Source organism: Meles meles, chromosome 6 (assembly GCF_922984935.1).
Source record: "Meles meles chromosome 6, mMelMel3.1 paternal haplotype, whole genome shotgun sequence".
In the NCBI taxonomy this organism is placed as follows: Eukaryota; Metazoa; Chordata; class Mammalia; order Carnivora; family Mustelidae; genus Meles; species Meles meles.
Window position 1 is genome coordinate 119,674,340 of NC_060071.1, and position 17,510 is coordinate 119,691,849.

The window sequence follows — 17,510 nt, forward strand, 5'->3', positions numbered from 1 at the left end:
CTAAAAAAATTTTTTTAAAAGATCAATGAATCCATCTTTGGCTGGGTCAGCATCTTTAATATGGCTTATATTATAAAAAAAAAAAATTCTTGTCCTAGATACAACATTAATGCCTCCATGATAGAATAAATTTGGAAGAGTTGCATCAAACTGTCCTAGAGTTTGGTGATAGAGGGGTTTATGGATAATCTCTTTTCAAATACAGTGACAGAAGTTTGCAGACAGGAGCTGCTGGAGAGCAGCATAGAGGTGTCGGTCCCCAGTGAGAGATCCTCTGACTCCTGCTGTTTAGTAACTGAATGACTGTGTGTGTAGAGTTGCCTGATAGGTGCCCAGCTTCGTCACGTGAGCACCTGCAAACATGAAGACTGTCATCGTGCAGTGTGGTGGCATATTAAAGTAGTTAAAAGGCCGTTAAAGTAGTGATGAGTGGAAGCAATGATAGGAAGATATTCACGGCTGTAAAATAACATGAAGTTATCAGAGTACTCCTGGCAGTGAATATAGGCAGTGCCGGTATTTGCAGTTTATGGTTTGTACCCATAATCCAAGGAAGTGGTGGGTTTCACTTAGAGGTTAGTAAAAATTAAAAATGCGCTTTTTTTCTGAGTCAGGGTCTCAGGTACCCCCTGCATTGCACCTGTGTTCTTCTACGTGACCCTGGGTTAAGAATGCATGGCCTACAAAAAAAAAAAATCTGTGAAAAAGCAGGCAAAAGACATGAACAGATAGTTCATAAAAAGGTAATTAAAGTGGTCCTTAAACATAAGAAAAGATGTGCAATTTCACTTAAATCAAAACTCTCAAAATACCACTTCAGACCTGTCAGGCAAAAATTCAAAAGCTTGACAGTATACTTTGTTATCAAAACTACAGTGAAACACACCTTTACTATATCTATCCTTCAATGCCAAAAATGCCACTTCTTTAAATTTTTTTTTTTTAAGATTTTTTATTTATTTATTTGACAGAGAGATCACAAGTAGATAGGCAGGCAGAGAGAGAGGGAAACAGGCCCCTGCCGAGCAGAGAGCCCGATGCGGGACTCGATCCCAGGACCCTGAGATCATGACCTGAGCCGAAGGCAGCGGCTTAACCCACTGAGCCACCCAGGCGCCCCCAAAAATGCCACTTCTGAGAATTTATTCTGATAATGCAGCTCCAGTAGGAAAACACACATGCATGAGATGATTCCGTGCAGCATTATTGATCATTGTAAAACCACTTAAATGTCCAGTCATGAACATTGGTTGAATGAAGTGTGATGTGTGCATAGAATGGAGTTCTACAGGTCGCTCTGGAAAAGGATGAGGAATCAGTTCTATGTGAATTGATAGGGAGAGATTTCTAGGAGATACTTTTAAGGGGGGAGGGAGCCAAAATGTAAATTAGTATCTCTCATATACTACATTTTGTGTAAGAAAGAGGGGGACTAAAACACATACATCTGCTTATTTTTACAGAAAGGAAACCGAAAGCTCAGCTAGACAACAGAGTTACCTGTAAGAGGTGGGTAGGATAGGGTGAAGAGTTTCAGGAGGGCCATGGCGCTTCCCTGGGCACGCCTCTTTGATGTAGTCTTGACTTTTGGAAACATGCTGCTGTTTCCCATATTCAAAAAATAAAATGAAATCAACAAGGTTAGGGGAAGCTAACTGAACCAGGTGAACTATAATTCAAATGAATAACACAATCACACTGAAGGGGATTTAAGGAAAAAACTCAAATGACATATGAATGTAGTATTTGACTATATATTTTAGTTTTGAATGGAGTTGGAGGAGAAGCATAAACAATTACTGAACTCTTTTTCGTAGGCTTTGCTTTTTGTGAAGGTACAGGTAAAAACAATTCTGAAACTGTTTTAGGTGTATTCTAGGATTAAGCAGGTGTTACTCTCACTTGAGTAAGTGTGTTGCTGTTGGTGGAAGCAGAGTTCTTACTGTGGAAGAGGGGACGTACAAATATGGAATGGGGGAAGACAAGAAAGAACCCCTATAGGGATGGACTGGAATTGGAACTATTGGACTCATGATTTCTGAAATGTATGTGTGTGTATGTGTACATATATACGTGTGTGTTTATGTATACATGTATGTATGTCCTAGCTCTGTCTGCAGAGAGGGCCTAGAAGTAAAGACACCCCAGTAGCAATGAGCATACCAGTGCTCTTCAGAGAAATGGCTGATTCCAGGAGAGGGGCAGGGTAAGTACAAAATGAGCTTGGAACATCTAGTGCTCAAAAAAAAAGTAGAAAGGAAGGGAGAAAATGGAAACTTGTCACAGAATTTAGAACCAGCTTGAAGGGGTTCCCGCTGGCCAGATCTAAGACAGTTTGAGCACCAAAAATAATTACGAACAGTAATGAAACAAAAACCATTGAGAAAATGGGAAGCGCTGAGCACATCCATGTGAGAGAGAAGAGGAGGAGGGAGAACACTTGCTTCCAGTGGGTTGCTAAATGCCAACTTGTAAGTGTAGAAAGAGTGCTTGCAGGAGAAAAATCCTTTTTGCAAGCTTCGTGATAAAAATTGGCACATGCCAGAATCAACAAATGTTAAATCTAGGGGGTAAATTTTGATTTGTTTATTAGTTGCAAGGGAAAAAGGAGCAATGAAATAAAGAAAGCCGGTAGTACTTGACCAGATGATCAAGGTTAAAGTCATCGGTGTCTGTTTGCTACCTGGGCAAATAAGTGCCTGTCAGACCAGCCTCCCCACAGATAACTGGGAAATTTTTTTTAAAAACCTATATGAAAAGACACTAGAGAGTGGCCTAAAGCAGGAAAATTCTGAAGGGGAGTCAACTCCTAGAATAGGGTAAATTTCTGTTTTTACTGCTTTTAAGCAGTCAGCACCCAGTTAGGGTAGCTAAAACTGATAGAAAACTCAGTCTCTCTGGCCTAAGGAACTAGAGGTCAGGGTAGCTACAGCCACTGGAAATTGAGAGGAGAATCTTAGAAAGGAGAGATACAGAGAAACACAGCCCCAGATTTTATGGATAAACTCAACCCAAGTCTGGCTGAGCCCCAAACCAGTCTCTTGCAGGCCGACTCAGTTAAAGAGGAAGGAACTGACCTGGGATTCGTACAGCTGCCCGAAAGACAGAGTTGGCAGTTTAAGCCAAACCAAGTGACTTCAGGCAAAACATAAAGTGGACACTCTTTGGAGGCATATAATTGAATCCGGAGTATCCACAAAATGACATTCACAATTTCCAGGATATAATCCAAAATACACTGTACTAGCAAGCAGCAGATAGACATACTTTCTGTGCCTCTAGACATTCTGAGAAGCAGCACCTGTGTGTTATTCCATCTGAGGATGCATAATCTCAGGCTGCATCAGACAAACCCAAAAGGAAGGGATCATTCTTTCTTTCTTTTTTTTTTTTTTAAGATTTTGTGTATTTGACAGAGAAAGAGCACAAACAAGGTATGCAGGAGAGGGAGAAGCAGGCTCCTTACTGAGGAGGGCGCCCGACATGGGACTCCATCCCAGGATCCTGGGATCATGACCTGAGCCACCCAGGTGCCCTGGAAGGGATCATTCTATTAAAAAAACAAGAAAGGCTCAGAAAGAGACATGTATTCTTCAAAGATATCAGTGTTGCAAAAGTCGAAGGCAAAGAAATGCTGCAGATTAAAGGGGACTAAAGAGATACAACTAAGTGCATGTATGATCCCAGACTGGATCCTTCCTGGGAGGGAAAAAATGCTCTGAAAGACATTCCTGGGCAGTTAACAAAATTAAAATATGCAAGAGAAATTAGAAAAAAAGTATCAATATTAAATTTACTGAAGTTGATCATTGTAATGTGATTATGTAAGACAATATCCTTTCTCTTAGGAAATATACTTTGAAATATCTGGGAGTAGAGAGTTTTCATGTATGCAGCCTACTTTGAAAAAAAAATCTGTGTGTGTGTGTGTGTGTGTGTGTGGTTTGGATACAGAAAGAACATGAGCACAAATAATGAAGCAAATGGGGCAAAATGTTAGATAGTAGGTCATTCTGAGAAATGAGTAGTGAATGTTTTTTGAACATTCTTGAAACTTTTCTTCTGAAGATTGGAGAGATTATTTCAAACTTTTTTTTTTTTTTAAAGATTTTATTTATTTATTTGATAGAGGGAAATCACAAGAGAGGCAGGTAGAGAGAGAGGAAGGGAAGCAGGCTCTCCGCTGAGCAGAGAGCCCGTTGTGGGACTCGATCCCAGGACCCTGAGATCATGACCTGAGACGAAGGCAGCGGCTTAACCCACTGAGCCACCCAGGTGCCCGATTATTTCAAACTTTTATTTGAAAGATTACTTGAAAGATTTGAAATTATTTCCAAATAAAAGGTTTTATTTGTTGTTGTTTTTTTTTCCAAATTCATTGAACTTAATTAGCCTTTTTAGTCCAAGGGTACTTTTTGTTTTGTTAATCTCCTTGCACATACTATTTCTTTTCAGTATTTTTCCATACACTTTTTCTTTTTTAACGGTCTTACATGTATTGGGAAATTGATTTAGGGATAAATGGTTTCATTTGTGTGCTTTTACTAAATAGCAAATGAGAAGCACCCTCTGGTGGGATGGTGTTTGATTCCAACTGCATTACATAGTTGCTCCCGGTGGCGTTTATGACATTTTCGTGATTCTCATCAGTTTCGATTTTAAATGCATTTAAAGGCCCACTGGTGCCCTATAATCCTATACAAAGAATTAAAAATAGCTTGTGTTCCTTTATTCTTCCTCCTGTTTCATCTCTGAAGTCACTGTTTTTGCTTGCTCTCATGTATCCGACAATTTGGTTTTACCTATTATCTACAGGGTTTTATATATTATTAAATATCAGTAAAAATTCATTTATTAAATTTATGCTGAAGTATGGTCTTTTCCTATAGATTTATAAAAACTCTGTTTTAATTTTAAAGCCTCTAATATTTAAGATGCTATTTATAACCAGACCTCAAGACTGTATAAAGGAAAGTCAAAAAAGCTTGGCACACAGTATAATATGATACTCTTCACAGTTTGGGGCTACATTGAAATATTTGGTGTCTCTGACCAATTAGGGGCCTTACTGTCCCTTTCTTGTAGTGTTTAACCAGAAGATAATTTTATTTTTACTAAAAAGATAACATGTTACTTTACTTACAAATGTTTTTTTCCACTATAAACCATTCCTTCTGTGTTCTGTTTTTTTCCAGAAGATTAAATCCTTTGGAATTTATTTGGCTCATGTCCATCTGTCATTTCATCTGGCTTTTTGATGTCCCTGTCTTTTAATTTTATGTTGTTCAGACATTATTTACTCGCTTGTGTATTTCCTGCTATAGCAGAAACATTCATGTGACACAGAGAAATATTTTTCCCCCTCTCCAATAAGGATTTTTAAAGCAGCTGTTGGGTTTCCAGTGCTGTGCTACATTCTTTAAGATGTAAAAAAGAAATGGAAAGAAGTGGAAAACTCATTTTTGTGTAGTCTACAGTCAATCTGGGGATATAAGACCTATTTGAGTCAAAACAGCTGTATATATCTCGGTGTGGTCTAGGAGCAGCTCTGAAGTAGCATGTAGAGTCTGTGCACATAGAGCTCTTGGTTTCTAGGCAAGGGGAGCCTTTTGACCTGGAAATAAGCTTTGATTCTTTCTTGAGGGAAGTGGTCCTAGAATTAGACTTTGAACAGTGGCTAAGTTTCAGATTGATGAGCTGAGAAGTTTAAGTTCATGCCCAGAATTAAGGAAGAGAGATTTGGGGGAAGAACAATGAGAAGGTTTTGTTAGAAGGTGTGAAAGAAACTGGTGTAACTGGACTGAGTGGTGAGGAATTAGATCATACCAGCTGATAAAGAGATTAGGCACCCAGTGTGGACTGAATCTGAAAAGCAACAGATAACTGGCATTTCCGAAGAGTGGGGTGATTCAGAGTTGAATCTGACAAGGATGTGGAAGATGAGTTAGATGAGGGAGAAATGAGAACAGGGGGAGACCAGCTGGGAGCCTGTTGCTCATTCACGTTCAGGTAGATGCAGATTTAGGTTAGGACTGTGGCAATAAAATAGAGAAGGGCAAACATGACAGACATTTTGGTACTGGAATGAAGATAAAGTTGCAGGAGGCTGGGGGAGAGGGGTGGGTGGGCAGTGACGAGATAGGTCTGCGGAGACACACCAAGAGGCCACGGAACACTTTCCAGGGGGAGCTGGAGGGTTAAGAGGTGTGAGGCAGTTGAGGCAGTTGGCATATTGTATGTTCAGGGAAGGCTGGGACTAATGAAGTGTTCCTCCTGCCCCACCTCTTTCAGGACAGGGGAGACTTCTAAGTGTTTGAAGCCAAAAAGAAAAGACAGTCATAGGGAAAATACAATGAAAACTTGAAGAGCTTTCAAAGAATTCTACCTCTAGGTCATTTGTTCTAACACTTTCTGTTTCACATTGCTTCGTGGCTGACTTGTTTATTTGTACTTCAGATCCAGAAACAGCAAGGCCCAGTAATTCCAAAATCACCACCACCCTGGGTCTGGTCGTCCATGCTGCAGGTAGGTAGGGTTGGGTGGTGGTGAGACCCCTTTCTCTTCTGTCCTGGCATGGGAGGCTTAGTGTGTACATCCCAGGGACTGTCCACATGAACTGCCCTTGGGCTGGCCTTTGGGGAGAGGGTTACTTCATGAAGTCCTCCAACACAAGCCCTGGCCCAGGCGGACTCAGTGTCGGGGATTTGCAAGCTAAGAACAGTTTTATATTTTTTTAATGGAGGAAAATATTTTGTGGCACATGAGAATTACACACAATTCTAATTCTAGTGCCTATAAATAAAGTTTTTTGGAATATAGTGATGTCCACTTATTTACATATTATCTGTGGCTGCCTTTGCACAGTGATGGCAAAATGGGCAGTGACTCCAAGGGAGCAGATGTCTTGCAAAGCCTGAAATATTTTGTCTCTGGCCCTTTAAGAAAAAATGCGCTGACTTCTGCCCTAGAGCCTCATCTGGAAAAGAGCCTTGACATTTTGGTACTGAAGAGCCCTGTTGCTCAGTATAAACCCAAAGTACCTGTTAAGGCAGGGGTGGGCTGTAGAGTGCAGATGGCGCGGTGTTGCTGACCGGGCATGCCTTAGAGTCATAACTGAAGACCAGTCCCAGCAGTAGATGTCTGTGACCAACAAGGCGTGTGGGAGAGGACACACTGTCACCTGGACCTTTCTAGTGTACCATGCTTGTCTGACAGAAGTTCACTCATTTAGCCAATATTTACTTCTTGAGTATAAGTCACCTATGTGGAGTTGGAGTCTTTGTTTTGTTTTGTTTTTCATCTACAAGACGCAGAGATGCTTATTTGCAATCTCTGCAATTTCTGTTATAACAGCTGACATATTGCGTACTTGGGGCCAGGTGCTATGCTGTTTACATATGTTATCTCATTTAACCCTCATGGAAATCCCAAAAATACATACTTCCTTGAGCCCATTTTAGAGATAAGAAAGCTAAGGTTCAGAAAAGTTAAGGAACCTTCCCAGAGTCACACAGCTCTACCTGACTCAAAAGCCCACACGTGATACTACTACACTGTTGTTGTTTTTATACTGTTTTACATTTTATTTTTTTCCAAATTTAGCGGATGGAGTGGCCTTAGGAGCTGCAGCCTCTACTTCACAGACTAGCGTCCAATTAATTGTGTTTGTGGCAATAATGCTACATAAGGTAAGCAGAACTTAAGTGGAAGATTTGATATTGAATATATTCATAATTAAAATTTCTCTTGGTCATTGATATTTTTTTGGAACGGGAAGATTTTTTTAGTTGTTTTCCTAATTGCCATTCATTTGAGATAATTGACAGGCTCTGTTCATAGCTAGGGTTTTTTGTTACTCTTTTCTTAAGCTCTCACTTGAAGGGACTTTTTTTATGGTCATGTACACAAACTTTTTTTTAACAGATAATTTTTAATTTTATTTTGTTAAATTATCAATGGTAAATCAGTTAGTCTACCAATTTTAACACTATATGGATCTGTGTAGCCACAATCAGGACATAGAACAGCTACATTACCCCAAACCTCCTCCCACTCTCTCCAACCTCTGGAAACCACTCAGCGGCCTCCCCGCGGCTCTGTCTTTTGAGAATGTCATACGATTGGAATCATATAGTACATACACTTTTGAGACTGGCTTCTTTCACTCATAATATCAACCTTTTCATACACTAAAAGGTTCTGTCCTGTGCTTTCCATCCTGTTCTGTCTTTCCTTGTTACAGTATCATGCTGTTTCCATTACTCTCTGTAACCTTACTGATGCCGCTCCAGCGTCTCTGGGGTCTGTCCATGATATCTGAGTATCATTCGCTCATCCTTTATTGCCCAGCAGTCCCTGGTGTGGATGTACCACAGTTGTTCATCCAGTCACCTGCTGATGGACACTTGGGTTGTTTCCAGTTTTTTGGCAATTATAACTGAAGCAAGTACAAGCATGTACAGGTTTTTGTGTGAACACAGCCAGTGTTTCTGTCATGTACACAAACTCTTAAATTTTCTATAGATTTCTATATATATATTTTTAAAGATTTTATTTATTTATATATTTGACAGAGAGAGAGAGGGATCACAAGTAGGCAGAGAGGCAGGCAGAAGGGGAGGGAGAAGCACGCTCCCTGCTGAGCAGAGAGCCAGATGCAGGGCTCGATCCCAGGACCCTGAGATCATGTCCTGAGCCGAAGGCAGAGGCTTAACCCACTGAGCCACCCAGGTGCCCCGAGATTTCTATATTTTAAAGTAATTTTTCTTCATAAGTGTTTTTGTTTTCTTGTACTCTTTTCTTGCTGAAACACACACACACACACACGATATTTTCTTAGCTTAGAACATTAATTCCTAAAAGGCAGAACTCAGTCTTGGTACCATGCCTGGTTGTTTTTTTGTTTTTGTTTTTTTGGTGAGAATTCAGTCAAATGACACATGCTTTGTAATATAGAAGTGATCCATACTTTAAGAGTAATTAGGAATACTTTTTCTTTTCTAGGCACCAGCTGCTTTTGGGCTGGTTTCCTTCTTAATGCATGCTGGCCTAGAACGGAATCGAATCAGAAAACACTTACTTGTCTTTGCACTGGCAGCACCAGTTATGTCCATGGTGACATACTTAGGACTAAGTAAGGTAAGTCTGACTCATTCCTAGCTTATTTAGACACCTACCAGAACCTGTGGTCTTCTATGTTGAATTATGCCATTAAGTTACCCATTTAAACTAAAGATGAAATTAAGAGTAAAAGCCAGTACAAAGTAAACATCTTAATTCCATGGCATTCTCTTCATAAATTTAGAGCATTTTCCTATTCATTTATTTTGAAAATTTCTTCCCCATCAGTTCTGGAAACATTTGCACAGATATATGATCCTTATTTATTTTTTTAATCTTTATTTATTATTTTTTTATTCTTTAAAGATTTTATTTGTCAGAAGGAGAGGGCACAAGCAGGGGAGCAGCAGGCAGAGGGAGAAGCTGAGCAGGGAGCCCAGTGTGAGACTCAATCCCAGGACCCTGGGATCATGACCTGAGCTGAAGGCAGACGCTTAACTGACTGAGCCACCCGGGCGTCCCCAGATACATGATCTTTAAAATAGCTTAACTGGGGGTGCCTGGGTGGCTCAGTGGGTTAAAGCCTCTGCCTTCAGCTCAGGTCATGGTCCCAGGGTCCTGGGATCAAGCCCCGCATCGGGCTCTCTGCTCGGCGGGGAGCCTGCTTCCTCCTCTCTCTCTGCCTGCTTGTTATCTCTCTCTCTGTCAAATAAATAAATAAAATCTTAAAAAAAAAAAGAAAAGAAAAAACTCTTTAAAAAAAATAGAATAGCTTAACTGAAGCCTAACCGAACACACTAATTTTGTTTGACAGGTATATAATAAGTCACAACAGTACAAATTTAATGTTTAAGCAGGTGCATGAAGAGTGAGGGAAAAGCAAACAGCAGTTTTGAGGAGAATAGGGTATGAGCAGAGATGTCTATATTCTCATATCACCAAATACTGAATATCCAGTTCTTTATCATTGCACTGAACATAACATCAGACCTCAAGTAACATGTGTTCTTTGTCAGTTCTGAGCCTGGGCATTCTTCCCTGTTGTTCAAGGTGGACCTTTCCCTGCCTTCCAATTCTGTCCCCTGGGGCTGTAGTCTTTTTTTTTTTTTTTTTTTTTTTTTTTTTTAAGATTCTATTTATTTATTTATTTGGCACAGAGAGACAGTGAGAGAGGGAACACAAGCAGGGGGAGTAGGAGAGGGAGAACCAGGCCTCCTGCCGAGCAGGGAGCCCTATTCGGGGCTCGATCCCAGGTGGGATCATGACCCAGGTTGAAGGCAGACGCTTAAGGACTGAGCCACCCAGGCATAGGGCTGCAGGTCTTAACAGCCCTCCCTGTGGTACTTCAGTGTCAACTGATCCGCCACAGGAGGAAAATCTTAGAACCAAGCTGACTCAGGGCTAGTTCATAGGAACTGCTTTCCCCCCTACTCTCTCTGACGGTCATTGGTTCTGAGTGTCATTCCATTCATAGTTGATCCAGTAAAATTTGTATTTAAAAAAAAAAAATACGAGAAATGAGGTCATTAAAACACGATTAAGTTCCTGTTCATCAGGTTCGTTGATCTGGATTGCTAACAAATGAAGTGTTGTAAAAATGCCCTCTGATCATTTGAAGATGCTTTTCTTCTTCTCCCTTTTTTTTTTTTTTAAGATTTTTGTTTATTTATTTGACAGTGATCACAAGTAGGCAGAGAGGCAGACAGAGAGAGGGGAGGAAGTAGGCTCCCCACTGAGCAGGGGGCCCAGTGCGGGGCTCAATCCCAGGACCCTGGGATCATGACCTGAGCCGAAGGCCGAGGCTTTAACCCATTGAGCCACCCAGGTGCCCCGATGCTTTTCTTCTTTCAGTCAACAAGCAGTATATAGTTCCTTTTTAAGTATTACCCTGTTTATCATAGAACTTCTGACAGGACGGTATAATTCTGGAGGCATGGGGTTACATGTTATGATATGGTGTATTCTCTTCTTAAAAATTTAATTAACTGTCATAGTCCATAGGTCCACTTTTGTAATAGAAAAAGTTGAAATTCATTGTGTCAGGATTAGCTTATAAACTGTTTCCAGCCTCTGTGAGGGCAGGTACTGCGTCTGGATTACCACTGTATCTCAAGCTCCAGCCTAGAGCCTGGTGTATAGGAATGTTCGTTAAATGTTAGTAGAATAGATGAATGAATGTGTGAAATTGAACACCTGCATTAATAATGCCGTCGGTTCCGTTGTAAGAATAATACATGCCAGACCTGTTCAACCAGACTTGAAATCTGTTTGAAAAAGCAGTCGTGTTTGTGGCAATTAACAGCAGTTTATAAAACTTATAAAAAGCAGTTGTGTACGTCATCAATAGTCTTAAATTTGGAAGTTTCTCATCAATAACAAAATTGCTCTGATATCAAGATGTCCCCAGTGTCCCATATCACACCAGTTGTGATACTGAGTGTTTTTTTTTTTTTTTTTTTTTTTTTAAATCAGGACTTTTTCCTGACCCTGAATTTTCCTGGTTTTAATTTTTCTTCTTTCTCTCTCTCTCTTAATTCACAGAGCAGTAAAGAAGCCCTTTCAGAGGTCAATGCCACTGGAGTGGCCATGCTTTTCTCTGCCGGGACATTTCTTTATGTTGCCACAGTACATGTCCTCCCTGAGGTGGGCGGAATGGGGCACAGCCACAAACCCGACCCCACTGGCGGGAGGGGCCTCAGCCGCCTGGAGGTGGCCGCCCTGGTCCTGGGTTGCCTCATCCCGCTCATCCTGTCAGTAGGGCACCAGCATTAAACGTTGGATTCCGCCTCGGCTGTTTGCCGTCCTGGGAGGACACCAGCACGGGACAGCTGCTCACTCCCTCGGTCTCTTGTCTCACCTTGCCCATCTCCACCCGTATTCCTAGAGTCCAGAGGGAGGTGAGATTAAAACCTGGGGCAATGGAAAGCTTTTAGAGTAGAAACAACACGCTGCGACTGGACACAGACATTCCGTTGTGTTGTTTTTTTAAAGGGCCCTTGGCATTTTGAGTTTTGATGTTTCTCTTAACCCTATTCTCAGGGAAGATGGAATTTCATTTTAAGGAAAAGTGGACAACTTCATACTCACAATGAAACAGTAATTATGAAAGTACAGTGTTCCGTAATTAAGCTAAATCTCTTTCTTGGTTTACTTTGTCCATTGATTGTGAACATGGTTGTCGCCGTGTGAGACCGGTGCTTTAGCATCTCTGCCACATACCTTGGTAAAGGTTATAATGCCCACTGTCTTAGATGCTAAAGAGAATTGTAGTTTATTTGGGGCAAGAGTCAGGAAAATGACAGCAAGGCACATGAAAAGCTGACTTTTTACTCGAGAGCTGTCCATTGAAAAGAGGATGTCTGGAGAGACTTAACATCTCCTTTTGCACCTGCCTCTTTAAAGAGAGACTGCTGTCCCATCCTGGAGCCACAGAGATGAACTAGCATTGAAGGGGAGGCAGCGAGAATTTCCTCTCAAGGTCTCCTTTGCAGAATTCCTGCCTCCCGAGCAGAGGAGCCAAGTTCTGGTAGGTTCAGGCCCACTCGGGCCTTCCTTCGAGAACAGCCAGGTCCCAAAGTATCTTTTGAAATGAAAGGATGTTAATTTTAAGTGAATTTGGGTAGTAACTGACATCTTTGTCATAATCTTTTCAAAAGTAAGATTACCAAGACCTATGTTGTCTCTTTTTTTTCTTTTTATATATTTATCTTAACGCACTAGCAGTCCCTATGGCAAAATACTTGGTGTCCCTTGGGGAGCGCTAGGTCAGCATCACATAAGCACCTGTAGTAGTGAAGAAAGTCAAGACATATGACAAGTGCGAAATGTTTGCCTCTTGATTTAAAGCTTATTGAAATCATGTCCGTTGTCTCTTCATCTTTTCCATGCTTTTCTCTGGACTCCTCCCCCATGCCCTGCCTCCCTGTCTATAATTTGCTGCTTACTGCGGGTGGCGATGTTAGTTATCTGTGTGAATTGAATTCTCATCAGGACAACCACTTCTTGAACTGTGTTGATGAAGATAACATTGTCTCTGTTCTTTATTCCCTTCAATGAAGTTACCATTGTGTCAAATGCAACTTCGTTAATCCCTTAAAATATCACTTCTACGTATATGAGATGACACAATCACTAATATTCTGGTCATTTAAACAGTTGAGATAGTAAAAGTGTTTAACCAACTGGGATGGTTTTTCCATATTTGCCAAAATCCCTGTAAACTTTGTGTTATCAACTAAGTGTATAATACTGTTATTAATTTATTTTGATTTTCTGTACCATTTCAAAACACATTATATAAAGAGGGAACCAAGGCTATTTTCTTCAGGGCAGTGGGTTTAGGAGTTCGTAAGATATTTTATATGACGTACATGCCAGCATGCCTATAATTTCTTTATTTCCTTCCTAGATTTGTCACTGGGTCCGCAGCTATGGAAATAGAGCTTGTGAGCCCTCTGCTGGCTGTAGACCAAAGTAGCATCCACAGGATATGGTTTTGTATAGTGGCTGGCAACCATTGCATACATATCAAAACCAACAGAAGGTACAGTCTGGAAAGTCTGAGTGACTTTCCTGATAACAACTCTGACTTACAGGAGTCATGGGGCTTCGTCTGGTCCTCTGAGACGTCATGGTTGCCTTGATTCTCCCTGCAAATTTACTTTGTTAAATAAATAGTACATCTTAGTGTCTGGTTTGGTTTGGGTAGCAGCACTTTCTATCATCCTGTTGCGTGCAATGATGAGAAATTCATTCTGCCGGCCAAAGCCTCTTTGAGCAGTGCCTTGCCATCATTAAAAGTTTGGCTAGAATATATTGCCGGGGGTAGGGGGGCTGGGGGAGCTCTGGCAAGGATTGAACCATCAAACCTCCAAATTTGCCTTCCCCTCTGGACCTCACATTAACAAGCACACCTTTTAAGGCCTGTCAGCCCTCGGGAGCTGTGGGCTTCCCAGATTTTAAAGCTGCTGCCTCTGGAGCTACTCATTTCTCTCCTGGTCAGCAGGCAGAAACGGCCATATTAACCTCAGAGGGCTCAAAGGCACCTCCAGGCAGCAGGGGACCGAGCAGCATGGCAGAGGCCTTCTTCACAGGGGGACGAACTTGCTCGTGCTGGGCGATGTCCCAAAAGGGGCCGCAGTGGTCACTTACTGGCACATTTCAGTTCTGTTTTCCTCTTGTGTTTACTGCCTCCTTCGATGTAGATGCCTTAATGTGCTCACACATTTGGAAACATTGGCAGTCTTAGGTTGCTGCCGTGATTACAGATGGAATTACTGGCTACCAAAGAGATGCAGCTGATGATGACGGGCCTGGCCCTCCTTCCTCGTAACCAGACTTAGTCTTCATTGCAATTTGTCTCCATTTCCTCGGTAGGGGCAGATTTCTTCAGATTCTTAAATGGCAAATGAAAGTGGAAAACGCTACTGGTCCATTCCCCTCCCTTGTTTTCCAGCGGATAGCATATCAGTCCCTACCTCCCCGAAGCAGCGCCCTTCCAGGGCTGGCTGCTTTCCTGTGCACGCTGCTGCCAGATTTCTTTAGGCGAAGGCTCTGCACTGGAGCGTAGAGAATTGGAAACAGTTCCATCTACACAGATCTCTTCCCCCATCACCTTTTTATCTCCCTATTCAAAACAGTTGAGTCAGCCCTGTTTCCTGTATTTTGAATCATTAGAGAAAGGACAGAGGTGGTCATTTTGAGGGGTCAGTTCTTTGTAGAGAGGAGACGATGAAATTGTGTATTTTACCAGCCTACTTCTAAGTGTCACTGCCTGGTTTTTCTCTTTTTCAAGGATTAGAACTAGGAAGACACACCAGCATTGGAGTGTTACGCCCCTCAAACCCATGGTAGCTAGGTACTAAACAGGGGAGCTGTCTACCAACAGCACAGGCCCCCAGAAAATGTTCTTGCCTACAGGTCCTCTGGGCCTCTTAAGAGACTGGGAATAGTGACCAGATTCTCCCAGACTGCTGCACTGGAAGGTGATCTATAAGAGAACCATCCTTCCATTAGAAAAGTTCTACTCAAAACAGAGTGATCCCAGGAGCACTGTTGAAGATGCTATGACATTAAAACCAGTGATGGAGCCCACCCCCTGCCCTGTACCTGAGACATCTAGATTCACCCCAGGAGACTTGAAGGAAATTTGTGACTTGTAGGAAAGGACTAGACAACCATTGGGAATTCTCTAGATATGCTCAGCCAAACAGAAGGAAATTGGCTTTGATTTGTTTTCTGATAGCATCTTCTAGCAAGTTGAAAGTCTCATGGGATAAAACTGCAGTTCCCCTGGTTCAGTAGTAGCCTGAACAGCGATTTTTAAATGTCCCCCTTTTCTGGATCCTTTGTAAACATGAAATCATTCCATGGATGGCTGCCTTATAATTTTGTCTCTTTCCACGTTAATTGTGAATGGTTAAAAAAATTTTTTTGCTGTTTTCTGATTTGTTTTATGATATTAAATTTTTATTAGTGGATACCTTATGTGAGTGGCTCATTACTTAATCTCTTGGCAGTTTGCTTCTCTGTTTGACGACTAGACTTGACTCACATTTGAACATCAGAAAAGGTAATGAAAAGCTTTCAAGGACAGGGAAAAGATGCACCCACTATATGCAGATCCTTTAGGGAAGGAGGGATGCAAAGGAGGAAGAGAGATGAAGGAAACTCATTGACTTTTACTCTGCTTTCCCAGCATTGTTAAGAAATATTTAGGGAGGTACTATACTCCCAGAAAAGAGAAGCGGGCAACAGACCCCCATCACAGTGAGTTCAGTCCAAGGACAGAACTAGGAATATACTTTTGAATTTAATTTAGAATTTAATTTAGAATTGCTCTAGGAATATACTGAGGCTGTGAACACCTGACCCTAGAAAGAGATTTTTTTTTTTAAGATTTTATTTATTTATTTGACAGATCACAAGTAGGCAGAGAGGAGGAAGCAGGCTCCCTGCAGAGAGCCCGATGCGGGCCTTGATCCCAGGACCCTGGGATCATGACCTGAGCCGAAGGCAGAGGCTTTAACCCACTGAGCCACCCAGGCGCCCCGAAATAGGGATTTTAATAGAAGTTCAGTTTGTAAATTTGTTTCTAATGCCTAGAAGTTAGGGCAGCATCCTATAGTGTAGTTTTTTACAGTGTCAGAAATAAGGGACCTTGTGTCCAATCCCTCTGTCTAAAATGCCCTTCCCCAGCTTCCTCACCTCTTTCTAGCCTTGATCTAAAGTCTCCTTCAGTTAGGCCCCCTGTGGCCATCCTTTTTAAAATTAATCTGTCCCACCTTGCCCCAGTGCTCCTTAGTTTGTTCTGTTATTTCTTTTTTAGTAGCACTGGTCACCTTTTAATTTGCTTTCTAATATATATCCTTACTTTGTCCTTCCCTACTAAAATATAAGCTCCCGGAAGCTAGGTTCTGGATAAATAGGTGTGGTTGAATGAATTGGTGTTCCCTGAGGGGGCACTTTCTAACCCGAGGCCGAGGGGCACTAATCTGTAGCAGGGCTCTAGCCAGCGGCAGAACCAGCTGCCAGCCCTGCATCTGGCTCTGCCCACGCTCACACTGAGGTGCGGAGTCTGCACACGGGGCTGAGTGTACAGGTGGGAAATTAACTAGGTTTGGGTTCCTAACCCACAGCCAGCTAACTGGTAAGGTGCTGTGTGACTGACTGAGGGACCTGAACATCTGGTTCCCATTTGGGGCTCCGCTCCTCATTCTGTTGCAATGTTCGCCATTGCCCAGTTTATTCTAAAGTTGGGTAGGAATGTGAGGGAAGACCTGTCCCGTACCGACTGCCTTCTTTATAGAGGGATCCTGACAAATACGAGAGCCATCAGAGGAGGGAACCCAGTGGAGACAGGATGGGAAGCCATAGCGTTTGAAGAGATGTGGAAAGAACTGAACGTTTGCCTTCATCTGGAATGTTCTTGGGGGACAGAACTTGGTAACCACCATCAGATACTTCAAGGGCTGTCAAGTATATGAGAACACAGATCCTGTTTTATCCAGAAGGTGGAATGGGATAGAAGCTGAGCCCTACCTCTTCTCCATTTACCTCTTCAGTCAGCAGCGTTAACTCAGCACGGAGCCCTTCCTACAGACCGGACACTCGAAGGTGCTGAGTGTTCAAAAGGGAGTAGGGGTCACTTCCAGTCCATAAAGAGCTTGTGATTCCGAGAGGGATTCAAACAAAAAGACAACAGTTGCCAGTAGGACCAGGAGGCAGGCACAGGGTGCTCGGGGAACGCATGGGAGCAAGGAACCCACAGCGAGGCTTCAGGAACGACATCAAGAGGGAGAGGAAGCCTGCGTGAATCACCGGTGGACCTGTCGGGAACGGTTCTCTGAGCAGGAGGACCTCCGTGGCAAAGGCCTGGTGGTACAGGAGAGAGAACACGGACTCTGCATAGAAGGTGCCACAAACTGGCTGAAGGACAGGGGAGGTACCAA

The 17,510-nt window shown here is 42.2% G+C and overlaps 1 protein-coding gene across 1 annotated transcript in view; it reads left to right on the forward strand.

Moving 5' to 3' along the window:
- Positions 1–15,546, forward strand: part of SLC39A9 (solute carrier family 39 member 9) — a 61,264-nt gene extending 45,718 nt beyond the window's left edge. The window contains exons 4-7 of the mRNA XM_046009336.1: positions 6,457–6,525; positions 7,603–7,688; positions 9,004–9,138; positions 11,602–15,546. Coding sequence (XP_045865292.1) covers positions 6,457–6,525; positions 7,603–7,688; positions 9,004–9,138; positions 11,602–11,832 — 521 coding nt within the window. The 3' untranslated portion in view covers positions 11,833–15,546. The remainder of the gene's footprint in view (positions 1–6,456; positions 6,526–7,602; positions 7,689–9,003; positions 9,139–11,601) is intronic.
- The last annotated feature ends 1,964 nt before the right edge of the window (positions 15,547–17,510 follow it).